Source organism: Cinclus cinclus, chromosome 1 (genome assembly GCF_963662255.1).
Source record: "Cinclus cinclus chromosome 1, bCinCin1.1, whole genome shotgun sequence".
NCBI classification, from domain to species: Eukaryota; Metazoa; Chordata; class Aves; order Passeriformes; family Cinclidae; genus Cinclus; species Cinclus cinclus.
The window spans coordinates 117,866,394-117,893,614 of record NC_085046.1 but is presented as its reverse complement, the minus strand read 5'-3'; the positions used below and the strand labels follow the sequence as shown (position 1 = coordinate 117,893,614).

Genomic DNA, 27,221 nt, shown 5'->3' with positions numbered 1-27,221 from the left:
AATAAGAGAAAAAGAGAGAAGAAAAAAAAAAAAACCAAACCAAAACAGTCACCTTATGACTAGGAAATATTCTGAACCTCCATTTACATTGGATTAAACATTTCACTGGATCCCAACTTGCTGTTCAAATTTCTAGGAACTGCATTTTTTCCTCCCAATGATCTACTGGGAATCCAGTATTACAAGGAAATCCAGGAAGTTTATCAGAGATCTACAAAAAGCAACCTTACCATAGGTTTCAGGAAGTATATGAATCTAGTTAATGTTCAGAAAAAAGAACATTTCCACAGCGGTCTGTAGAACAGTTTATCTACAGCTGCCAATTTTCTACAGAGCCAGTATTCTCATATTATGCATAGAAGAGTTTCTGAAATCCCTCCCCTCTATCCCAAGATTGAAATAGCTTATAATCAGTAAAAATGAAAATCGAATACACACTGAGACATTTTCCAATAAACATTTCCTTACAATACCATTATTTTATTTTTTAAATTCCTTTGATATTATTAATTTTTTCAACCACAGCAATTATAAGTTTTTGAGGGGAGTTCTTTTTAAAACAGAAGTAGCAAATGTTTATTGATAACTTTCAGCCTCAGAAGAAAGTCAAAAGCAACATGCAAATAATGTGAAGGCATGCAAGTCAGTTTCAGAACTATCCTATCACACCCAGAAAGCCCTTAGACCAACTGCTCTGTGCAGCTATTCTAATGTTTGTTTAAATAAGGCAATATAATAGAAGAATGGAAACAAATAATACACTGTATAAGTAAAAGAGATTTTGTTCTGAATTTATTGGTCCTAATATTGAAGTTCTTCAACTAACATGCATTAAGAGAAAATAGTACCCAAAACCAGCTACGTATTAAATATCTATCAGAAAACCATATACCCTACAATATGGAAATATTTCAACAAAATATTAAATCTTTACCTCCTCATCACTTAGCTGCAAGACAGTATATACAAGGCAGTTAGTACTCACCAATCAAGGACTACAGCATTTAGGTAGAAATTCTCAAAATCTACTAGACATGAATATTTGCTTGTAACATTTAACTAGATGTGAACACAAAATTAGATAACAGATACTAGTTAAAGCAATTGAATTTTATAAAGCAGTCTACAGACTTTCTGTCTTTTCAAATCCAGTGTCTTGAGCAGTAGAACATTTAAAACAGCCTTTCTCACTAAAAACTTTAATCTGAAACCATTCCCAAAGTGCCCCAGATTTCAGCTCTACAGCTGATTTCAAATGTGACTTCAGTACTCAGTTCATCCTGGGGATCGTTTCACTTTAAACAAGCTGCGTATACAACAGTCTACATTTATAGATTCTTAATCAGGCGTTGCTATTTAACCAACCTGTAATTAATCAAGAAATGCACCTAATTAGAATCACTCCCTGAGAGGCAATTTAAAGCTAACAGTGACTGATGCTTAATGAATGTAGCAATTCAACTTAATTGAAGGCTTTCAGCTAAATTAGTGCTTTTAAAACACTATGCATGCTGTGTACTCACTCTAGATACAATTTTGTTCCTACAACAGGCACTTTGGAGACTCTGACTGAGATATGTTTGGTATACTGAGTGCTGCAGCACAGCATGCTTCTGCATAGTCAGCTTTGATTACACAGAACTGTTTGCACTGACCTTGCAGCCTGCTGAGCCAGAGGAGCCAGCATCCTCTGCTCAGTTCTGCCTCCTCTCCTGCCAGCCTCCCAGATGCACCCTCCATTCCTCTCCCTTTCATCATCTGAATCCCTGATCAGCCGACCCCTCTATACCAACTAAAGCAGCAAAAAAGATTCAGATTTTTGCCAGATAACCGAGCTAAATCAGTTTGAAACAGGGGCAAACAAGCACGACAGACACTTTATGCAGGGAGGGCAGGAACATGCAACCAGAGAGGTGTTTTCACTCCCGATTTAGGAGTAAGAATTTTGATCCAGCTTCATTGCTTGTCTGTGTGCATTCTCAGTCTCCTGTCTCACAAGTTTCACAGAAAGAAACTGTTTCACAGAATATTCAGAGTTGGAAGGTAACCACAAGGATCTGACTAACAGCATCTTACAGCTATTCATTCACCTTCATTGCCTAGCAAAGAGGACCTTTGACCTCTACTGAACCCTTCAAAAACGGCACAAGTTTCAATCTGCATCAAAACATTCTCCAAAAACAGCACAGGTGATAATTTAAACCAGTAATCAGTTAATGTAATAACCAGTCTACTCCTGCTTGAAAGTTACCACCCTACATCTTGAACAGCACATCTCCACCATACCCAACCTGCAATGCCTTTGGGCACATAATAAGGACATGCAAATCACACAAATTCTGTCAGCCTCTGCAAGTCTATCAGTCTCCTAATAATGTTACTAGTGCTGACAACCTACTCCTGGATGCATGCTAATCAAAATTCTTAATGCAATCATCACCTTACTAAGGAAGTGGAGACAGCAGTAACTCTGCATCAAGTCTTACAAACAACACAATCCCAAACATTTTGCTTTTTACAAAATCACATAAAAATGCTTGTAATCATAAACACTACATCACTTTAAAAATTACAAATTTTAAATTAAAATCTGTTACAATGAGATCAACTCATCTGCAAAACAACCTTTTTTTTTAATTGAGAAAAAGCTTTCTGCAGCATACATAGCATTCCCAAAGAAAGGTTACTACTGTGTGCATTTAAGAGGCTACTGACACTAAATATTCTATCCATGATACCCACTCTAGGTACATATTTCCACTTGGACACAGCAAAAGAAAATGCTCAATAACTTCCATGAAAATATTTTCCTCTTATGCTGAAAGCATGTGTAATACATAACCTGTGCTGTTTTTGGCTGGAGTAGAGTTAATCTGAAGAGTGGCTGGTGTGGGACTGTGTTTTGGATTTGTGCTGAACACAGGGTTGATATTACACAGATATTTTTGTTATTGCTGAGCAGTGCTAACACAGAGATGAGCCTTTTTCTGCTGCCACACTGGTGAGGGGACTGGGTGTGGCTGGGGGGTTGGCAGGAGACAAATCTGGGACAGGTAACACCAACTGACCAAAGGGATATTCCAGGCAATAGGACATCCTGCTCAGTATATAAAGCTGGGGAAGAAGGAGGAAGGGGAGGATGAATGGAGGGATGCTGTTTGTCTTCCAAAGACATGTGATGGCTGAACACATATGGGTAGAACTGCCCATGGGTAGCTCTGAATTAATTCCTTGTTTTGCATTGCTGGTGTGTGCAGCTTTTGTTTTCCCTGTTAAACTGTCTTCATCTCAACCCCTAAGTTTTCCAGCTTTTACCCTTCCTATTTTTTCCCTGATCCCACTTGGTGGGGAAGTGAGTGAGCAGCTGCTCGTGAGGCTTGGCTGCTGGCTGGGGTTAAACCACGACACAGCCTCATCATCCTTGGCTTCAATATTTTTATACACTTATGTCCTATTAAATAGCCCAACATTTATCATTTTATAGAAACTCTACAGAGTTTTATGACTGAGCAACCACAGAGTGCATGTAAGAAAAAAAGAATAGGCTATAGAGATGAAAGAATATCCCAAGTTCTTACCTTCTTTTCTGGGTCTTGAACTCCAGAAGCAGCAACTGAGAGCTCAAGTTCCTTCTCACTGTTTTGTTTGGGTTTTTTTTAAAAAAATATCAAATCAGAAAGCAATAACAACTATATTAATTCTTTCAAAGTACATGTTCATAACTCTGTAGTTAAAAGAACTCTGAAAATACAGGATAACAGAAGACAATGATTCCATCTGATTTCTCCTGGAGTCAGGGAAGGTAATTAAATAATATTTGTAAATTCACAGAACTCTCAAGAAGTATCTGGCTATCACCTATTTCACCTAGTAAAAATCCAACTACTATAAAAGGAGAAACCAGCACAATTCATTTTTTACTACAGCTTTTCAGGATATTTCTAAAAAAAATTGTCTTTATTCACATTTAAGAAGCTAATATTAAACACATTGAAATGAATGATTCAAAAGTGCAGCAATAAATACTGTTTTGTGATTTACGGGCTCAGGCTTGTTCTGCATGTGCAATTTTTTTTGTAACAACGAGACTGTCAATAGTAACTGATTTTTAATTCCTTATCCCTTCTCTAATATTGCTGTGTGGTTTTGTGTATCCAGACATTATCTATTATTCAGTAGACAGTGACTAACAGGTAAGGAAGACATTCATATTTTATTATTCTGTATAAGCCAGATGATAAAATGCTTTAAAAATAAAAGGTTACTTTCCAAAATTGAAGGGCAAAAACAAAATTAATTTTCAACTTTGCCAACTATTTAGGCACTCCTGTACCAGAAAAAAAATCTAAGTTCAGTTACAGTTTCTTTACCCTTAAGAAACTAAAACATCAGTTTTAAAAATAAAAAAGTATCTGGGTTTTCTTCATTCCACTGAAAGCTGGTGAATATGTTCATTAAAAACTAAAGCTCTCACAACAATGAATTTCATTAAATGCAATACCACTTGGCTACCCAGAATCCCTTAGTTATGAAACTGCTTCTTACCACACTAAATTAATGGAGTGCCTTTAAATTTCTGACATTATCTTTTAAAAACAGAGCAACTTTCCATTACCGTCTCTTATTCCGCTGTTGCTCAGCCATCTGTTCCATTAGTTCTTGTCTGTATTTCTCCTTTCTCCTTTGCAGAAGTTCCCGGTCCTGACCACCTAACAGAAATGACCACACATTGGTGTAAATTCTCCACAAAATACAGAAAAGGTACTGGACAAAAACATTGCCTTTCAGTCAATTTAGAAACTGAAACACAGCAGACTATACAAACACTGTATCTCTGCTGACCAAACAAAAATAGGTAACTAGTTTAAACAGACAATTTGTTTGGAGTATGATGATCAAAACTACTAAAATTTCCATTATTTTCCCAATTTGCCTGGTTTTGTATAGTCAGGAAGCTACAAATTTCAAAGCTATTTGGTACAATAGCAACTAGAAAAAGTAATTTAATTTTTTTTGTTCTTGTTGGGTTTTTGTTGTTTTTTGTTTGGTTTTTCTTTTGTTTTGGGGTTTTTTGTTTGTTTTTTGGGTTTTTTGTGGATTTTTTTTTTGTTTGGTTTTGCTTTTTTTTTCCTGATGACTGTTAATCTATTTTGACATAATTCAAAGCTAGCTTTCCTTCAAAAGCTCCCATCTGAAGAACTACTACAGTTCTTTTATTCTTGCCTTATAGTTTCCTGAGTTGAGCTAAGAATGCTATGTCTTCACCAGTATTTATCTCTATTACACTCAATACTAGTGTTTTCTGCTAAATTTTATGGCTACAGGAGAAATAATCACAATCATCTGTTCTCACCCAGGGCTGTGAACAGTACAACTTTTCATATTTCTGCAATTAAAATTCACTATAAAGCTGTGTCTCTTACAATACAGAGGTTAAGATTTCTCCCATACTTCATTTTGTAAAAAATAATTTAATCACTTATCTGGGCCTTAAAATGTTAATGAAATCTAAGAAGAAACTTGGACTCTTCAAAATTAATAAGTCAAAAATTAATTAGTAAGGTACATTAAGGGGGGAAAGGAATATGTTTTGCTTTAGTTTCTCTATACAAACAACACTTATTTACCTGTCTTGGAGATAACTAGCAAAAGAAAAAACAAAAGCTCATTTTTTCTAGTTTTTAAGAATTCACATGGAGAAATACACACACACAATGTCTAACTGTGTGTTATTATTTAGGTTTTTATACATACCAAGAACAAGGCCTGTTGCATACTGCCTTTCAGCTGCAGACTTGGCCTGTTCATTAGCTGAAGAACTAATCCGTACCTGATTTCTGGCAAAGGCAAAAAAGAAAATGGAGTGATCAAACTCAAGAATTTCCAACACAATCTGTGGGAAACATGACACTCACATTACTACGTGACAAACAGTTTTCCTACAATCTAAAGAAATATCCCAAGCAAAAGAAGAAACTGCCTAGTGAAAAGGCATTTCTCACAATTCCCATTTGCCTGTGGTTTCTGAAGCCATCAGAAAAAATGACTCAGTTGAGCACTTCATCCCTATTAACAGACTGAATGGTGCCACTCAAGAGTTTATGCAAGGACTTTAAAAGTCTTCTGCTTCTGCTTCACCCATTTAGATCATTTAAGGAAGTGCAAAATCAAGACAAGAGGAAGAAAATTAATTTAAAAACTACTATGAAAACAGGATTCTACAGTATTTGACTCTTAAGTCATCAGATGGAGAACAGGTGCTCTATTATAAATTCAAAAAGAAAACTGACATGCAAGCTTCACTGGTCATTTTCAGAGGAAACGTGTTTTTCTTGTTATACTATATTCTAGCTGCAGGAAAAACTATCAGGCATTTCAGACAATGTTTTGGGATTTGAAGTCAGCACTTTCTTCTCACTGTGATTTTGCAGTGCAATTATCAGAAAAGTTCACAGTATACCACACCTAGAATCTCCAGTTCTTGAGAACGGCCGCACACGTGCTCTCTCCTTCAATTCATCTTCATAATCTGCAGGTACATCTCTTACCATTCCATTCAGATAGGGCCTTAAAGAAATAGAAAATACTCAGCTATGCTTGCCTAGAAATAGCCAATCTGAAATGGAAGGTTCAGCAGTTTTGTGCAAATGGATTTGCTGCCTGAATGCACACTGGACAGCAGGATCAGTTCTGAAAATATCACAAAATATTCTAGAAATAATTCACTGGCAGGGCAGCTCTCTGTCTGGAATGTGAATTCCCAAGCCTGCTTTCCTGCAGCCCTTAGCTAATGAGCCTGCTTAAGAGTTTTGAGAGCTAAAGGGCTTTTGACACTCACACCACATTAATTGAAACCGATCTTGCTGCTCTTAATCCCCAGGAGCACTCGAAGTTTTCAACAGGTTTTGGCACACAGCTATTGGGTGAGTCTGGTGAAACAGCCAATTCAGATATGAAAAGCTTCTTCAATGACCATCTATGCTACACTTCACACCTGACAGACTTTAAAAGGGTGAGGTGACTTTTGTTCAAGGCAAAAGACAGGCAACACAGTGAATACCAAAATTCAGGAACTAAAATTTGAGTCATCTGCATAAGAAGTGAAATCATAGGATTGAAACTTCAAGTAACTTCAGAGATGCCAATTATGGCATGGGACACAAGGGAGTTGTTCCTGAAAAGTTCTGAGGTGGTAGTATTTATATTGCAAAATAGCACTCTATAATGAGGACTTCAAGTTATTATGACAAAATAGGGCAAAAATAGGTATTCAATGAAAAATCACATACCTAACAAATGTTTACAAAGTTATACTTTTTCCAGAGCTGGATAGAGACATGGACTTCCTATTAAGAAAAAAAAAAAAAAAAAAAAAAGAAAAAAAAAAGAAGAAAAAAACCACACCTCATTCTTTTACATAAAAAGAACCACAGCTCTGCCAATCTCTAATTTAAATAGAAGTCAATAATCAAAGGCAAAAGGATGCAAGCAGATTATTAAACATTGATCTGGCATCTTAACAACCCACCAGAACAACATGAAAGAACATTTACCCTCTTGGTTTATGACAACAATCAATCCCCTCCTTAAAAGGCTGGTCACATAAGACTGAAACACAGCCAGGAAACAGAAAGTCAAGTTCCCAGTGTAATGAAAGGATGCAGGAAAGAAGCAAAAAAACCCAAACCTTGGAATTCAAGAGGAAACTGTTTTTGTAATAAGCAGCCAGCTTAGCACAGCAGGCCCAGACATGTTGGCCCAATTCAATCAAGAAGCTGTTGTTCCCTGTTTACAGGACAGACCTGACAGCTGGGGATGGACTAAAGCATTCTACTCCTAAGAACTAAAACATTTTGCAATTCTTCTCACCTTCCAGTCACCATTTTTGTTTGTTGAAATGTGCCACAGACCTTGTGCCTCATCAAAACAGAAACCCTTCTGAAAAGCCCTGTTATGAACATCTGCCTCTCCAAATTAATAAAACCCATATAAAAACATGCCATCTTTTGAATTTAGTTTCCATCATGAATCAAATATGTTTGGGAAAAGTTGACTTTGTCTGAAATATAGAAAAAAAATGCCAACTCTTCAGAAGCTGAGCTGTCACTAAGAGATATGTTTCTCCTTAGAGACTGAATTTACTCCATGAGAGGTTAAGTGGAAGTCCTTTCAAAGGAGAAAAATGTACTAGATTAAAAAACACATTTAATAAAGAAACACTGAAAATTAATTTTCAATAAAAATTCATTAGTAGAAAATATACACAGAAAACCTCAAATAATCCTATGTATAAAATTAAATTCAAGGAATTCAGGTAATGGCCCAGCAGCTTCTTTTAACAAGATGCACCAAGCCTGCCAACAGCAAAGATGAGACTCTCTTCTCTATTCTCTTTTAAAAGAAAATGGGGATAAAGCTGTTTCAGAGGTCTCTCCAAATAAATAATGAATTGACTGGTAATATATTAGTCACATATATTTATATAAGCACTATCCACATTTTCTGGAATAAATAAAAACTAGTTTATTAATATTCAACATGATGTCTACTGTTGGTTCAAACACCATACTTGCTGGTATGTTATTTATATAATTCTGTATAAATTCTTTGAGAAACAAAGTGAACCCTCAAACTATCATATGTTTACTTTAAATATTGACTATGTCCAACTGCATTAGACAGTGGCAAACATCTGTCTAATAAAAAGAGGACGCTCATCCCTCTGAGTATTAACTAACACAGAGAATTAAATATTGCTGTTAGTTTCAAAAATATTTTGGTTGTCTTTGTTAGACACCAAGTTAAGCCTCTAATTATTTTTCGTTCTGAAAAGGACAAGTCTGCTCTATCTAAAACCTCATTTGATCATTTCCACCAATAATACACTATAGAAGGGAACAAATTTTGAATTTTGCAGTCTCTTCTCTGAATCTCAGCAGAAAACAGACAATCTTGTTCCTCTCATCTATTTAACCAATGTTTCCATTTGCTAGTCTTTTTCAGAAACACTGTATGAATAAACACATGTTTTTAGGAGCACACTAGAACACATGGTCTGAAACTTTGCAATAACCCATTTATTAGAGTCTGCCTCTCCCATATACTCCCAGACATTTCAATTTTTCCACAGACTTATATCCTTTATGATTACTTTTTTTTTTCAACGGCTGAGAAAGAACATAAAGAGCTATTTTTGGAGAAAAATTATTCTAACTCTCTTGGCATTTGAAACTGGAAAAGAAATATGAGTGCACTGAATTCAGAAAATTCTTTAACAGTAGAAGACCATTTCCCTCCCCCCAGTTATTAATTTGCAGTACTATCCAGAAAACTATCCCTGTAAACAATGACTCAAAAGATCATTTAACCCATCCACCAGCAACAACAAAACATCATAGTAATATTCAACACTGTTGAAAGTGGTACAATTTGCCTTTGTTTTTTTTAGAAGTGTTAATCCTAGAAAAAGAAAATGTTTACTTTGCCTTGTAAAGGAAGAACACTGGTGGTTCCTTCACTGAAGCAACTGCAGGAAAATAATTCTGGCTACAGGCTTAACACAAATAAAAAACTGCAACACTCATGTTCCCTGGAAAGGGAACAAATTAACACTTTTAAAATATAATTTGAAAATTTATTTACAATAAACTTTACTGCTTTGTTTAGCTGCATAAACAAATCAAGTTTGATGCTGTTTCACACCACAACCCATCCAGTTTTAAAAGCAACCAGTTCTTGCAATGGAATAATTAAAGATGGCCAGAATGCCAAACCCTGAATGATTAGGAAGGCTATACTATTTTTTTCTTTTAAATGAGTAAGCCAGAAGATAACAATTTATGTCAAAGTAACCCAACTGATCAGTTAACATAGCAAAGACTATTTAACACTGAACAGTACATTGTATCAGTTTTCCTCCTGAATGATTTATGTAAGACACCCTCTTTTGTTTGGGCTTTCATAAGTGCTTATTCAAACTGTGTAGCTATTACAGGGATTAGCACCTATTAAAATCATCAGGATTTGGTTCAACTACACAGATGTTTAAAGCCTGTCATTTAGCAAGACATGGAGTAAAAAAGAGGATTTTTTAATAACAGACTTTTACATCTTATATGCATAGTCACATGTACCAAAAATTGAAGCTCAAACCAATTTTGGAATCTGAACTGAAAGCTGACTTGCTGTAACTATTACAGACCAAGGAAACAGAGGTAACATTGGGTTCTCATAGCAGGGGTTTGCTCTCAAATGTTTTCTGGCAAACCACTCCTCATAAAAATGAATTGTGGACTGCCACTTCTGGGATAATTTCTCTAGTATCCTTGGTTTGCTATCATATATAAAATGGTTTTTAATATATGTATAGTCTTAGGGACTGATCCAATTTTTCAACACTTCTCTAAATTATTGCAAAGGTCCTTTTTTGTAAGTACCAAAGTACAACAATGTTGCTTTCACATGGGAATCTTCTCTAATATTTAAAGAGAGTATACCACAGCCACATCAACAAGCACTACAGAAATAAAGGAGAAAATGGAATTAAGAATACCTTTCAGCATAAAAACCCCAGGGAGTTTTTCTGTCATAGGTACTTTCACATCTAAATCTAGGGTCCATTTCTGCATTTGTCTCAGGATCATAGTCCACTCTGTGGTATCTTCTACCAAAATCACCATCTTCATCAAATCTGTGGTGCTTCCTAGTAGGAATTACAGATTGACCAGCAAATCCGTTGTGTCTTCGATTGGGAACATCAAAATCCTCATCAAGTCTTTTATTTAATAGTCGACTTCTCAATGCAACCTCATCATCTAACCTGTGGTACCTGTCTTCCTCCTGCCATCTCTTATTTAGCAGCTCTTCACAACCTTCTGTGGAAGTAAAAGCATCCTTCTTGGGAGGTTCTGCACCTGTATTACATGGCTGGACTTCTGTATGTAATTCTGGCTGGAGCCTGGTAACAGCAACAGGTGCTTTATTCCTGTGCATCTCATTCTGTTTAATGGAAACAATATTGAGAGTTGAATATAAACAAATGACAGTGAGTGAAACCTTAGTTTTGTATTTCTTCAAATAAACCCAAAACAAGAAGAAAGGCAAGAGGTGAGCAAGGAAAATACTTCAAGAAGTGCTTCAAAGCTAGGGATTTATTCATTTTTCTTGGGGAAAAGAAATCATAGTCTTCCTCTTATGTCCTTCAGAAGAATGGCTATTAATACTGGATAGGTCTTTTATGAACTCCAATCTGACCTTCAGTTTTTGAGGTACAAAGTATAAAAAAAAAAACCACTTCAAACTTTACTTCATCAAGAGACTAGATATCTTCATTCTATCCAGATTCAGGCAAGTCTGTAACACATCTTATCTATGAGCTCAGCCTTTTAATGTGAGCATTTCTTAATCTATTTCTCTCCTCCTCAGGAAATGTCATTGTGAAAAAGGATAATTAAGTAGATATGACACTCTGGACTAGTGTTCAATACACAGTCCTTACAAAAACCATGGTTTTGCACAAATCCTGTAGTATTTCTGTGTACTAATCTTTGATCTAATCTTCCCTCTATAGAATAAAGACAACAGTAAGTCATACTTTACAAAGTTTAATGAAAAATAAATTAAGGATTTAAATGATACCAAACCGGGAAGAAGGATCAGTATACTAGAGGGTATGACTGCCACTCAGAAGGGTCTTGACAAACCGGAGAAACATGTTGAAAAAAAATCTTGTGAAAATCAACAAATGCAAAGGCAAACCTCTGCATCTGAGACAGAACAGTGCCATGCTCCAGGACAGGCTGGACACTGACCACCTAGAGAGCAGCTCTGCAGAGAAAGGCCTGGGTTAGTCATGGACAAGAAGCTGAACATGAAGCAGCAGAGCACACTTGAAGTGATGACTACTAAACACACTCTGGGCTGCAGTACCTGCACAGGTCAAGGCAAGTGATCCTTCTCTGCCCAGTATTTATCTATTATTTAGGTTCTAGTGTAGTGTGTCCAGTCTCTGCCTCCCCACAGATACTGATGAACTGGAGAAAGTGCAGAGGGTGGCTACTGAGATGGTCAAGCTATTTGAGCTCTTAAAGGAGAAGCTGACAGAGTTGGGTTTACTCAGCCTGGAAAAAGATTAAGGAGGGTGTGTATAGGGCAGGAGGAAGTAGTAATTGCAGTCCATGTGTAAAAGGTGGTTACAGAGATACCAGTATTCATGGTTTTCAAAGAACCAACAGCCACAAGTTGCAGCAAATGAAATTTCCAATGGGATACAGAGGGACAGAAGTTCAGATCAAGCAGTTAAAGCAGTGGAACGGGACAGAGTTAGAGGTCTGTGGATTCTCCATCCTTTCAAAACTCCACCAAATAAAGTCAGACCAACCTAATCTAAACTGTAAGGTAACACTACTTGGAGCAGGATTTATCCTATGACTATCTAAACTGTTGGATCCAATTTTGGAGGCCACATATGTAATTTGACTCTCACTCTAAATTAAATACCCCTCAGAGATGGTATAACCTCAAAAAATCCTGGCCACTTGTTTTTCTGTTTGTTTTTTTCTGACAATAAAATCGTTTCTACACAAGAACAATAAAAATACAATTTAAAGGTCCAACTGGATGACAAATAAAGCAAAAAGAAAAACCCTCCCTAAATAGATGTCATTAGGTAAGTCGGATTAGCAAACCTAAATGCCAAAACATATAGAAAAACTTTAGAGATCCATAGACTCAGTTGCACAAAAATAAGCTACATTTTTGCCAGTGTTTCCTAGGGATCACTGCTGTGTAACACTCCAAACTTTGTAGAAGGAAGTAAGAATGAGATACTGAATCCCAACATCTGAAGGAAGCCTGAGTGCTGCCTTATAGATGCCTTCACAGACAAAACAGTTTTCAACTACATGACACTCCTGTCCACTCAAAGGACAAGATATTTCTCATAAGAAAATCTTTCCACAGACAGACAAGAAAGATTCTTCTAGACAGAAATTACAAATACAGAGGAATTTGCACTTGCCAACTGTTGTAAGGAAGAGAATAAACTTCCAGCTGTTTTGGGTACAAATACAAGGTCTTTCATAGAATGACTTAGCTCTCACACTACTGTACACTTTAGAATTTCCCTATTAAAAAGAAGTGGAAGGACTTCTTAAACATTCACTAGATGAGATCTCCAATTATTATGGTCCATCACTAAACTGAGGCAAAAATATTTTAGAAAGGAAGTTTATCTATTCTAGACAAGATTTTAAAGTTAAAAAGATTTTACAGATCAAAATATTGCTTCCAGATTACTTAAACAAAGAGTCTTCACAGCAATGCTAATCAGACCTAAAAACCCCACTGGCTGTTTGCACTAGTTTTGGTTGGGACAAATTTCTTCATAGTAGCTTGTAGGAAGCTGTACTTTAGATTTGTGATGAAAACAGTGTTGATAACCCAAGGAAAATTTAATTCCTACTGAATAGCACTAACACAGAGTCAAGGGCTTTTCTGCTTCTTACACTGCCCACCAGCCAGGCAGCTGCAGGTACATGGGAAGTTTGGAAGGAACACAACCAGGATATATAATCCCAACTGACCAAAAGGATATTCCACTCTATAGGGAGACCTGCTCAACATGAAGGAAGGGGGACATTTTGAATATGGCATTTGTCTTGCCAAGTCACAGATGTATGTGAGAGCCCAGCTTTCCCAAGAATGGCTGAACACCTGCCTGCCCAGTGAAAGTGAATGAATTTCTTGGTTTGCTTTGTTTGAGCAGCTTTTGGTTTACCTATTAAACTTTAACTCAACCTACACTGTTTCTCACTTTCACTCTTGATTCTCCCCACCATCAAAAGAGGGTGGAGTTTGTGTTCCCAGCTGTTCACTACCATACAAATCAAAGGTCTCAGCTGAGAACTGGACTAGACTCTGTGTAGTTCACTTTCAGCAGTAAAGACTTTTTGAATTTTATTCACAAATGCACAGCATGTATGTGCATATATATGCACACATGTATGTGCATATACATATATTCTGTATGGCTGCTACACTTGCCTGGCTTTCCACAAGACAGAGGAAAAAGCATCTACAAACAAAAGGAACACTATGTGGAGTTCAACATTTTGTTCAAATAGACAGCTTTTTTGGATACCACTTTTATCATCAAGAACAACCCAGGGATTCGTTTCAGACAGCATCAAAGCATCTTTCTATCAGACAGATATGATGGAAGCAGGAATCAGGAACTGCACCACGTGAGTCATACCAGGACTGGCTTAGATGCATTAATAAAAATGTAGCTGAATTGAACAACATTATTTGTGTGTTTTGTCTTACTTTGTATGTCTGAGAGGATAAGACTGTAAAACTGTATTACCTCTCTGTTTTTCTTCCCTAATTTCCTTAGCCTTTCATTCCATTCTTCTTTATCCCTGAGATATTGATTGTACTCCTTGTTTCTTTCAAGCCGTAATCTCTCCTAAAATAGGCATTGAAAAGGGCATCATAATTTTGCATTTTTAGTAGCTTTTAACTTCATAGAACTGTAGTACTAAATGAATAAATGCAAACTGTGTTTGCCCCCCCTTCCCATTCTTTGTGATGTACCAGTAAGGCTTGAATTACTTTGAGGTTTCAGTTCATTTTCTCTTAGAATAGCACTTTCTCTTAATCTGAAATCTGTAAGTAGAAGTCAGCTTCTTGGACACAAAGCCTAAACCCCCAGAAATATTACTGTGTATCAAGGTCCATCTTTAAAACCAGGTAGGTTTCCTCTTGCTAAGCCTGTTCCAAAAACTACCAAGGCCTCCCTCTGACAATTGGGAATCAACATCTAATTTCCAATCTGAACATATTTACAGCTGATTTTCAAACATACAATTTCTTTCTTTGTGTTAAGGTTAGTTGTGACTTGCCCCCTCACAATTAAAATAGGAAAACAAATACAAGTGTAGACAAGATGCATCAATTACAATTTGAACTGTCAAATTCAAACAAGCAGTTAAACTGACTGCAAAAAGTCAAAAGTGCAAAGAATGCATGGAAAACTAAGAAAAACAGGGTCTAAGCTTGTTGTCCTAGCTGCTTTTGCAATGTGGTAACATTTATAATCAGCTTTCACAGGTCTAAAAATACACATGAATTGTACATCAACAGCCTGATAATATAGTTTGAAATACAGAAGTCTCCAGTAAAGCAAACTCTAATTTGTATGATTTTCTTACATTAGTCCCTCTTTAGAGCATGGAGTCTCTCTTATACTACCTCATTCCAACAATCATATAAAGGAAAAAATGGGAATTATACTACAGTATTATGAATCAGGCTCTTTTCCACTGTAGTATTTTCCAATAAAAAAGCAAAAGTATTTAAAAATTCTGAACATCTCATATAAATTTACTTTCTCATGAACAAATTTCAAACAAAAATAATTTATACCTCAATCACCACATAAATACCAGATTACTAGAAGTTTTGTAGATTAGACTAATCCTCTCCAAAACAGCTTCATTTTTGGTTTTTTTTTTTGTTTTTTTTTTAAAAAGTTTTCTATAGGTTTTCTAATAGTGGCAATATAAAGCATGCAGACAGCTGTGAAAGCTGCACTGTCTTTAACAAGTGGCAAAACACTCAACAGAAAATCCAATATGCTATGTGACTGCACATTTGACCTAAAAAAGGAAACCAAAACTTTTGCAAATGTTAACCTCTCATTATTCTGCCCAGAGGCCAACTGATTAACAGGGCACAGTGTGACATCTCCTGGCAGCTTTTAGGTTCTGCAAGAGCAACAAATAGATGGGTAAAAAGGATGCAGCACACCGGCACAGAGCTGATATGATATAAACCCATCAATGATAAGACATGTTTCCAGTACAAATCCATCTTTAATTTCCACAGAATGAATCAAACATACTTTATTTTTCACCGTTTCAGCACACATACTTGCAAGGGTTAATACAAAGTTCATGAGAACCTGAAACTAATATAAACTCAGTAAAAGTGCATGTTGCCCCTGACGAGTCCTTTCCCCCTTCCTGGGTGTTTCATTCTTGCTGTCTCCTTATTACACTTGTATAACTTGGAGTTTAGGGTTTTTTCATAAAAACAATTTTGACTTTGAAATTTTCACTTTTGAGTGCTCACCCGGCTCCTTCCTCCTAGGCAGAGCCAAACCAAGAGCACAAGAGGGGCAAGAAAGTTTAAGCACAAGGGCAAGGCCAACTCATGCCATAGCAGAAGTCTTGCACCAGATTGCAGTGACAGCAGAGCCCCAAACACAGATCAACAGTGCAAACTGAAGGCAGCAAAGGTTAAAAACAAAATCAAAAACCAACAAAACCCTCAGGAGTGAAAATGTCTGATCATCCTCCAGCAACACAGGTTATCTTACTGCCTTGAATCTCTGCTGTGCTACGACCAACCTTAACCAACCAGTGGTGTTTACCAGAAAAAATATTGCTAACTAATTGATAAATTACAATGTTTCTGCTGATTCAACTTCATGGATCAATTTACAAGCAAACACAAGAAAGAAACTGGGACTATAAGGCCAACAGCATGAGGGCAGGAGACCAGATCAATAATGATTGCTGAACAAAACCAAGCACAACCACTAGAGGTTTTGAACAGATTAAGTGCTCTAAATGTGTGGATCAGAGGAAGCAAACCTCAAACTAGTATCAGTATAGAATTATGTCTACATAGTAAAACCCAAGTATTTAAAACTTAAGAATACAGGTAACCTAGAATTAAAAATTAAAAAAAAAATGAAAGAACAGACTTCTCTGAAAATTACCACCTCCAAAAACATTCATTTCTGTGAGAAACAAAAAAAAAAAAAAAAAAAAAAAAAAAAAAAAAAAAAAAAAAAAAAAAAAGTGGAAATATTTTTTCCGTAACAGTTTCAACACCCAGGTACATTTTCAAGTTACTGCATTTACTTAATTTCCTTCATATATTTACCTTGGCAGATCTTCGCTCATCAATAGGAAGAGATAAGCCCTGAGTATATGGATCTACTTCAGTAGTCAGATAATTTTTCTACAATAAAAAAAAAAAATTAAAACCATTCAATACACTTTAGAATACCAAATCTTATACACTAAAGAGCTGTTAGGTAATATATCTTCTGAAGTAATTTGAGCAATTTGATGAAATAAAGATGGAAGACAACCCTCACATTCTGAAAATGTAGGAATGTTCTTGGAACACATGAATGAAGTGAAGGAATGCAGGAAGTAAATGTCTTCATCAAATTTTAAGCTTGAGTTTTAAACTGTTTGTCACTTCTTCCATGTTATTCTATTTCCAGTATTATGTAAGTTAGTCTCTATATTAAAAAACCCTATTTTTATTCAAAGAAACCCCACTCAGTTATTCTGTAGCACAAGAACAAGTACAAAACATAAGAGGAATCTTCCAAGACATTTTCTTACTCAAGATGAAAAACTGCTTTTTCTAACAGCAGAAAACATATGTCTACCTCTTACTTTAACAGATGGAATTCATGCTAGCAGTAGCACACCTCTATCTCAAAAGTGTTTTCCATACCAGCAGTGCCCAAAATTTTAGGATAATGACGCACCACCAAATCTTGTAATTCCTTATGGACCATCAGTCACTTTCAGAGCAGAATTTCCCATCAAAACCAGTATATTGTGACTCCACATAGATCCCTAGGCTGCAGCTTGGGACCCGGGCTGTGTAGAAAGTCAAAGTACCTGCTCTTCAAACCAAATATCAGTGCTGACGCAGGTCTTAAGATTCCAGGTCTAGAGGATTTGTCATACACCACTCCTTTATTAAAAGCATCTCCAGGCCATTCCCGTCAATCATATATTTTATAAATCTGATTATCTTCAATAAAAAGATCATCTGTTTGTGTGTCATGGGCTGAAGAGGGAAATGGTGAGATACAGTATTTCACTAGCATTGTTTCCTTGCCTTATCTATGTTGCAATGTGGCCTAGATGCTTAGAGGAATGTCAAGAAGAGCTCTACCTGTTCCAGTACAAACCCATATAATTATAAATGATATTCCAAACTAAACATTAAAAGATTTAAGGGATTTAATAATCATGCAAAAGTGTTCAAGCACTAAGACAACTATATTTATATGGAAAACCAAGTTATTTCCACTAGAAAAAGTAAATAAATTGTAATCCTCATTGTTAAGTAATTCTTTGCATGCATTTTGAAGACATCTCTAGAGACTACCTCTGATCCTAAAAAGATCTTTTCAAAAATCAGAACCTGATATGGAAGCTGAATTTTTCTACAAAAGAAAGACTAAGCAAGCTATTAGCAAAAAATTATCACTGTGAGAACTGCTAAAAGTTCCACCAGTTCTCTTTAGGTGGGAAAAAGAAATTAGAGACTGCTATCTTAGTTCTTCCTCAGCCCTTATCAGCTTAATATAGCTAAAATGTACTAGACCAAACACACAAACAAAAAGGCCTTGTAAACCTGTATCTGTAAAACTGAAGTCCAGTTGAGAATAAAACACTGGAAGTTAATGCAAAAATTAGGTGCTCTTGTTATAATTATGAAACATTAAGGTTTAACATGATATTGTAACTTTGGAAATAATCTGGAGTTTTAAATTAAACAAGAAACAAAAATTATATATGGAAGATTTTGGTTAGAGGTTAAGAAGCCAGTTTACTCTGCTGTTGCTATTGCTATTTAAGAATTCTAGTGTATGCTAATATAGCCAATATGTATCATATGCCTATTCTTCAAAACCCAAGAAAAAAACAGCAGACTGTGTTTCTAACATATTACCTCCTGGTCTTTTACTGATGTTGCTCAACCTTTTGATGAGCAATTTGGATGGACAGTATTAAATTTCAAAATTACAGATACACAGAAGTATAGAAATATTTTAAAAATAAAATTAACTAAACAAAGCCTGCAAAAATAACACCAGAGGTGTTATTTCTTCCTCATAATGCTTATTTGTATTCTTGCATTCTGCCCAGTAGGTGCTAAATAACTGGCTCTACTGCTTCCCTAAGCACCACTGATGAGAATTCATAGAGACAGGGAAGAAAAAAGCCCTGACTCTGTTTGCGATGATGTATTTAGTATTTATGTAACTCACTGTTTTAATTCTAGCTTTATAAAATACGTATACTAAGGAAAAAAAATCAGAACTCTTACTATCTACATAACTGATAATCCTCAAAGCAAATGTCTACTAAAATAAAAACTACTGTGGAGCCAGCATTAGACAGCAACAATGGCAAGTGCATAGGGAAAAGGAAATCAACAAGTGTTTGAAAAACTTAGGAATGGAAAATAATATATGTAAGTAATCATTTTGCAGAAAGCAACCAATGCTGTTAGTCACAACTAATCACCACAGCATGCATAAATGCACAAAGCACAAATAAAAGTAAAGATTTTTTCAGTTCCAAGAGCATAAAGTTTTCAAACAAAGCAAAGCGCAACCGATTTGAAAGAAAAAAAAATAATATTGAAGGCACCCTACCTTTCTTTTTGCCTGTGAAATACCCTAAAAGTCAGGGAAAAGATACTATTCAAAAGGAGTCTTTGAGTCAAAAATATTTGACTTAACAGAAAATACCTCCTTTCTTAAAGCCATTCCATTCATTCATTTCATGAACTAAAGACACTGGTAAGCAGTATTTTCATAAAACAAATTATTTGGTTCCTTATTTTTTTCTGATTCATGCAGATACAGAATATTCCCAAGACTATGACATTTCATACATATAATTTCAATTTTAAATTTACTGTGACATTTAGTAAATCATGTAAAGCAGAACATCAAAGGTTTTTCTTTCTAAAATTGAAAAGAAGCTGTCAAATGGAGTCACACTAAGTACAGGAATATTCTTACCCCAATTACAGACTACAGAATACATAAATACTTCAGGAAGTAACAGCTTTTAAATTCTTAAGGAAAAAAACACGGAAGAAGCAAAAACAAACAAATAAAATATTCAGAAAGAAGTGCACTAAATAGTGTGTAGCCACAGGGCGACGAGATCTGTAGAAGCCTATAATACATAAACAGAACATTTTGAAATTTCACTTTCACTCAGGTCTTCAAAATCAGCCACTGTTCATAATGAATGCCTCCATAAAATTTTTTTTTACCAATACTAATTTTCATTCAATTAAATGAGAGAATAACTTCAAGAGGCTCACTGAAGTCAAGCAACCAGACAAGCAGCTTTACCTGAGAAAGATAACGCCTGTAATCTTGTCGAAGTTCCTCTTTGAGTTTATGTTTTTTTCGTTCATATTCTTCTCCAAGAGGTAAACTCAAGCCATAGTTACCTGAAAGTTTAACGCCATTAAATACCATTATTTATTATTCTGCATCAATACAAGGCAAAAGCTACATCTGGATTTTTACTACACACAAGAAATAAAAATAATTAATCATACAACCAGTAATTATACGACAGCTGAAAAAAAAACACCTTCTCTGCATAAATAGCTGGGTGAAAAGCATAGAAAAATAGACTGGTATTTAGATAGTTTTTCTCCCATCCTTTGACTTTTTCTTCCCATTAAAAAAAAGGAAACAAGAAGAAACATAATAAGCTGAATTTATCTGAATATTGCACATTTCTTTTGTCAATGTATGTCTCCAAAGAAATTTCCTTTGACATGTGAGTTTCTAAATAGAAAACATACTTCTCAAATGAAAGCAACAAGCTATTTCTTCAGCATGTGAAAAATTCATTTGCTCCTACACAACTAGAGGGAATCTGACCATATGATAAAAATAATTATAATTTTTCTTTCCACCTCAGTGTTTTTAATCATACTAGGCCCAAAACACATTAGTATTTTTCTGAGATTACTATCAGGTCTCATAGCAGCTGCACTCTTAAAATATAATAAAATGCAATACTACGGAAGCTGTTTGTTGTTCCCAAAATACATTCCAAAATACTTTACAGGAAACATCCTCTACCCCAGAAGCCCATTTCTGTAGTCACTTTCACCACTCTCCACTGAGTAGTGAATTCCACAAAATTACACAACTAATGACAAAGATTACAACTGGGAATGAGTGTGTTTACTATTATTATTTCATATTGTTTCTCTATGAGCATTGCTACATATCGTGATCTATGCAAAATTAGTACCAAGGAGTAAAAGGAAAGAGAGGGATACTCAAGACTTACACTTACATCAGTCCCAATTTATTGTAGGGTAGCTTGTTTGGCCTGGCTCAAAGAGATTCTGACTTATTCTATCCCCATGAGACAGGAAAACAGTGTAACAGGGAAGAAGTGGCAAACAGGAGTCAGTCTGATATTCAGAACCAAAGGACCCAACACCTGATTAAATATCTCCTATGCTATTCTGAAACAGCCTGCAGAGTCCAACTATTAACCAACACCAGCACAGGATATTCTCCAACATGTAAGTTCTTTTTCTCCAAATTTTGCACATAAGGTGAGTTCCATTTAAAAAAAAAAAATTTACCATTTCAAACTTCAGAGAAGGGGTCATAAACTGGAATAGAATACAGAAGAAATAGTTTGTTTCTGCTACTTGCTCTTGCCTTTTATTTTATGCCTAATTACTGTTGAATTAATTCCACAAAACCAAGAAAAAGATCAAAAGCAGCTAACAAGTTGGAGGAAAGATTCATTCAGTAATTTCACACTGAAATGCAGCACTAAATTAAAAAAGGAGAAAAGGAGTGAGAATCCAGTGCTTTGATTCAAATATGTGTTTTAATATATTCAAACAAAAGATGGTTTAAAATTAATTTTGTTACAAAGGACTTTTTTTGGCCACCAGAAAAGCACTGAGATAACAATTATCTGTAGTGATCTTGGGGATATTTGAAAACTACCCACTTCAAAATCTTACTCTTGAAGAGCCAGGCAGAACAAAATCACTCGAGTTAACATACATTCAACCTAATTTCAGGTAAAATTTGTCCAAATTCTTCTGATAGAATGAGACAGACCTTCTTTTCAATTGTTTTTTACTTTTGTTTATTCTCTATTCACTGCATTTATTTGCCATTCTACATCCCATTAACCACAAATAATCACATTCACAATTATTTTTTTAAATGTTAAGATTTTAAATTTTAATTTTTTACATAAACATTTCTACATACGTAATATTGAGAAATAAATGCAACTTTAGTCAGTCTGAGCCTCAACATTACTGCTAGAACTATAGAATATACTTAGCAGCTACCAAGGAACAAGTCCCATCTGATTTAATCCACAGGAAATTATGGTGCTTTAAAGCAGAGCAAACCAGTAATATAGCAACCATCCATTTCAGCACCCAAATGATTATTATAGGAAGTGCTGAGTTTGGCTGGTATAGTTAATTTTCTTCATGGTAGCTGGTATGGGGCTGTGTTTTGGATTTGTGCTGGAAGCAGTGTTGATAACACGGATGTTTCAGTTACTGCTGAGCACGGCTCACACTTCCTGCTTCTCACCCACCCACCAACGAGGGGGCTGGGGATGCACAAGGAGTTGGGAAGGGACATGGCTGGGACAGCTGGCCCCAGACCATAGGGGTATTCCATTCCATATGGCATCATGCTCAGCAGTAAGACTAGGAGGGAGGTTGGTGGATTTGCTGCTCAAGGACCGGCATCAGTTGGTGGTGAGCTATTGTTTTACATTTGCATCACTCGTCCTTCTTGAGTTTAACTTCTCTTTGTTACTTTCCTTTTCATTTTTTTTTTTCAGTTATTGAACTGTTTTCATTTTAGCCCAAGAGTTTTTTCAGGCTCACTCTCAGTTCTGCTCAAGCAGAGTGAGCAAGTGACTCTGCTCAGTTGGCAGCTGGGGTTAAACCACAATATGGCAATACCTACTTTTTGTTTTCATTTACGATCACCTGAATACCCCTTATCTGTAATCCTTCATTTTATTAGTATATTCAGGTATCATCACTTAGGTCAAATTTAAAGTAACAAACACAATGTGACATGCTATTACAGCTCTCCAACAAGAAAAAAAACCTATTTTAATATTAATAAAGCTTAACTGTTTGGTAATGGTCTGCTACATCCAGTGGGATACTATCTTTTGTATTCTGTTTTCTGTATCACATGTTTTCTCAGTTAAGCAAACAATTATCAACACCAGGAATTACCTGCTGAGCCAAATAAAACTGCCAAAAATGCGTGACAGATACTTACTCAAGTGCTGCCCTCTAACCAAGTTTATCCATTATCACTTCTGGAGGCAAGGAATAGTCAAGTATCATGTCAAGTACTTTTAAGTGAAATTTTCCTCTAAGGATTTTGAGGAGCTTGCCTTGCTGGTGGCTAGAAGTTCTATTTATACAACATCCCTATAAAAAACATGTTTTTACTTATGCCACTAAGACCCAGCTCAGATTCACAAGCCCAAGCTCCATCCCACTGGAAGCTGCATAATTACACCAGAATTACAGAAGTATGAAAATTAACAAGGTACTAACCCAAAGGGTCTACACATGAAAGAAAAGAGTTAATTAAGAAACAGGACACAGAAAACCTCTAAAGCTCCCAGGACAAACCTGAGTGGCACAGGTGTAACTAAGAAAAAACAGTAGTGCCTACAGAAGGGAAATAGTAGGACAAGTAAGGAAAGGTGGCACATTGCAGAAATGGCAAAATGGAGGAAAGAACACTATTACACATTTCCAATCAAACATCACAAATAGCACAGAGAAAAGAAGAAAAAGGACAATATATAAAGGAAACAGATATTAAGCTGGTAGCCACATCAAAATAAATCTAACCATTTCACCTGGTGAAGATTTCAATCAAATGGAAGTCCTTGTTCTTTTCTTGAACAGTAAACGGCTACATTGTAAAAAATTACGAAAGCAATAAAACCAGTTTAAACTGCCTGAAAGTTTGAAAGATACTACTTAAAAGAAAAATTAGTTTAACTATGTGCATCTTAGCCAAGCTGGACTAGGGCTCTTGAGAGGCTGAAAGAAAGAGGCCCTGCTTCCCTGGCACAACACACAGGGGATGTACTCTTTTTCAGTAAAGTCCAGATGAAAGATGGACTTCCAAAGATTTTGCTCCACCCAAAGGAAAGCCTATCAAGGAGTGGCAAGCAGGTTTTTTGGGTTGTTCTTTTTTTGTTGGGTTCATTTGGGGTATTTTTTATGGCACTACCTTGCAAGAAGAAAGAGACATCTTTGGCCATATTTTCCTGCCATAAACAAAAAAGAAAGTCTAACTACAAAAAAAATTCCATACAATCCCAAGACTTCTGGAAGACTGAAGAATTACTATGCACTTGAACTACAGTGATCATCCTAACAATTAAAGATAAAAAGCAGTAATACCCTTCTAAAAATTGTCAAAGGCAATTAAATGCTATTTACATCTATAAGACGTATTTAAAAATATATAGTTATACCTAAAGGATAGTTCTGTTGACTATTTGGAGGTATATTTTCTTTAGCCATGGAGATTAACATCTTGCTAGTTTCAGAAAGCTTCTCTGATTCCTTATTCTGAAAACAAAACAAAATGCCTTACTGCATCACAAAGTACAGGAAATACCACATAAAATAACAACATTAGTAACGTAGTTATTAGCACTGGAGAACAGAGTTTGAAAGTAATACTGTATGAACACATTAAAATTGCTATTAGGAAAACTGTGATAAGAACAGATTTTTTAAATGGTTAGTTGGCTTTTATATTTAATAGTTTTTGGAACAGGAATTTTGAATATATTTATACCTTCCTTTCCCACCCCAGCACTCAAGCTCTGGAGTGGGCAGAGGACAGATCACAGCTAATCAGCTTCCCTAGGGAGGGGTGAAGGAGTAATAAAAGCCATGTACAACACTTTTCTCACCTGCAAAACACAAATCTTACTATGTATGCCTGGTGGCAAACAGGTTTTTAAAATTCTACGTACAGGTAGGAAGTACTCAAGTCAGAAATTACTTCCAATAGATAAATTTTCAATATATTCTTTGACAACAAATACAGTTTTAAGAGCACAGTTAAAGCAAGCTTCAGCCAAGACTCTGGCAACAGAAGTATTTAAATTCAGGAAAGTTTTTTAACATTCTTACCCTCATTTCCATGTAAGGTAGATCATTTTCAAGTTCTGCCTTATCTTGTGCCAACTTAGCCTTCTGATCTTCAATAAATTTCTTTAAATCATCCGCCATCATGTCTAGGTTACAGAAAAGATGTAGAACATGGCATTTACATTAGAACCTCAAAAATTTAATTACTGTTGCTTAAGACAGCAGTTAAAAATCATCAGGTTTCTCCCTCAGAACTACAAGCCTTAAGATATTTGCGGGGTCAGCAAAACAACTGACATGGGAAACCCATCCATGGAGGGTTTCATCCCTCCATTGACGATCCATTGATGTTTCACCGGAGGGAAAATTCAGAGATTCCAGACTACAACACTGAAGATACTTCTCTAATCTTTTTTCCTAACATGGTTCAAGTGTTTGGGGATTGTTTGTTTCCAACTGCAAGTCTACCGGTGACCCTTCACTCTTAGTGAACTATAAAACCAAAATTAGAAAACACAGAAAAGTAAACAGCATGAAGGAATCATCAGAAAAAAAGTACAAAAAGTGCAAAATACATGTACAGTCTACAATAAGGACCAAATCACACAATTAATTCTGTGCTTAACTTACTATCATGAGAAGTCTTAAAAATAATCAAGCTTACTCAAATCAAAACAAAACATTAATTAAAAAAAAAAAAACCCTCACAAAATACATGCATAGGTTTCTGGAATTAGAGCTAACAGTACCTGCCTCCTGTATCACTAAAATAGCAGAAGCAATAAGAACAGCTGCAAGTCTGCAATAATCCTAAAATCAGGAATATGAGGAAGCACTGACTGAGAATCAGTGATCTGTAAGTAAACATGTATTGAGGAAGAGCTAATTACCTCTCTTCCATTAGTTGTGCACCTTGCATATTTAACTGAAAGGCCATGCAGAAATTTTAGCACCTGATTTGTGGAATTTAATGTATATTGCTGCTTTAAATAACCTCATAATAAAAACTGAAGTCAATCAAGTTCATGTCAATGGAACTGTACCAAAGTTGAGTTAGAATAGTCCTATCAGAACTAAAAATACTGCAAAGCATACCAACTGCTCAGGGAAAAGGAACAACAAAACCAGAAAGAATGACTGCATACAAGCCTACTCATCCTAACCTCCACTCAGCATTTTCACCAACTCCATTGGAGGAGGAGTTTAACAAAACCAAGTCTACCGATTAAAAAAAAAAAAAAGGTCCTCAAGTCATATTCCATGCTTAAAAGAAGCATAAAACTAGGAAAATTATGACTCTCAAATCACTCCATGGGGCTTAACCAAAAGGATTGCTTATGCAGGTTCCTGAAAAATCCCATCACATCCAGTATTTAAATTAAGACAGCAGTTTTTTTGAGGCTAATTGAATATATATATTTATTAGATTGTATGAAGTAAACAAGAAGCCAATTATAAAGGTATATTAGAAAAAAGTTTCAGGAAGAGGATTGAAGAACTTAAAAACAACAGCAACAAAAAACCCAAACCATCATCTGATAATAAGGTAGCACACAAGTAAGCATAAAAATAATGTGTCTAGAGAGACTGGGATAAATTCTCAGTAGAAGCAAAATGAAAATAAAAAAATGCACAAATTCTATAAGATAAAGTGAAGTAACTGCATACTAACTTAATTTACAGAATACATTTGCTTGACATATTTCTTAGAATGTACTCCTCTAAACTTTTTCTCTTTTTTGATTCATAATATAAAATTATAATATTGTTACAAAGGAGGTAGAACTAGGCCAACCCATTTACAATTCCTAGTGGTAATACAGGACAATCAATGCCAAAAATAAATACCCCCATCTGATTTGTCCTAAATCTTTAATCTCATTAGTTTTGCACACTGATAAAGGATAAAAGAAATCTGAAAGATGGTAAGTTTCCAGGCATGGTAAATTTTATTTAGCCTATTAGGTTACATAACAATAGTGAAAAAACTGTTCTGAAAGGGTGAAATAACTTGTCATACTAAAAGAATTTAGAAGTTGGTGTCTTCACCTACCCTGTGCTGCACAGTCATCAAGAGGAAAATTACCACACGTAGGAGGCACTGTGAGAAGCCTTTCCAAAAGCTCACTCACTGACTGTAACATCTATATTTCCTACCTCTACTTACAACAGTATTTATAAACCCCAGCACTGTTCCCAAATCACTGTATGGG

General features: G+C 35.6%; 1 protein-coding gene across 5 annotated transcripts in view; it reads right to left on the bottom strand.

Annotated features, from left to right (window-relative positions):
- CSPP1 (centrosome and spindle pole associated protein 1) overlaps positions 1-26,525 on the bottom strand; it is a 55,157-nt gene extending 28,632 nt beyond the window's left edge. For 3 of the 5 annotated variants that reach the window (XR_009933045.1, XM_062489466.1, XM_062489474.1), the window contains exons 1-10: positions 25,051-26,525; positions 24,381-24,477; positions 20,198-20,298; positions 16,954-17,031; positions 14,366-14,467; positions 10,553-10,998; positions 6,466-6,567; positions 5,755-5,837; positions 4,616-4,709; positions 3,579-3,636 (exon numbers count right to left, since the gene is read on the bottom strand). Coding sequence is in view for 4 of the 5 variants with exons in the window: in XM_062489466.1 (XP_062345450.1) it covers positions 3,579-3,636; positions 4,616-4,709; positions 5,755-5,837; positions 6,466-6,567; positions 10,553-10,998; positions 14,366-14,467; positions 16,954-17,031; positions 20,198-20,298; positions 24,381-24,477; positions 25,051-25,152 (1,263 nt within the window). In the remaining variant the exon portion in view is untranslated. Of the gene's footprint in view, positions 1-3,578; positions 3,637-4,615; positions 4,710-5,754; positions 5,838-6,465; positions 6,568-10,552; positions 10,999-14,365; positions 14,468-16,953; positions 17,242-20,197; positions 20,299-24,380; positions 24,478-25,050 lie in introns of those variants that run through there. The other 2 variants (XM_062489483.1, XM_062489493.1) reach the window with 2 other exon arrangements.
- Positions 26,526-27,221: the final 696 nt, after the last annotated feature.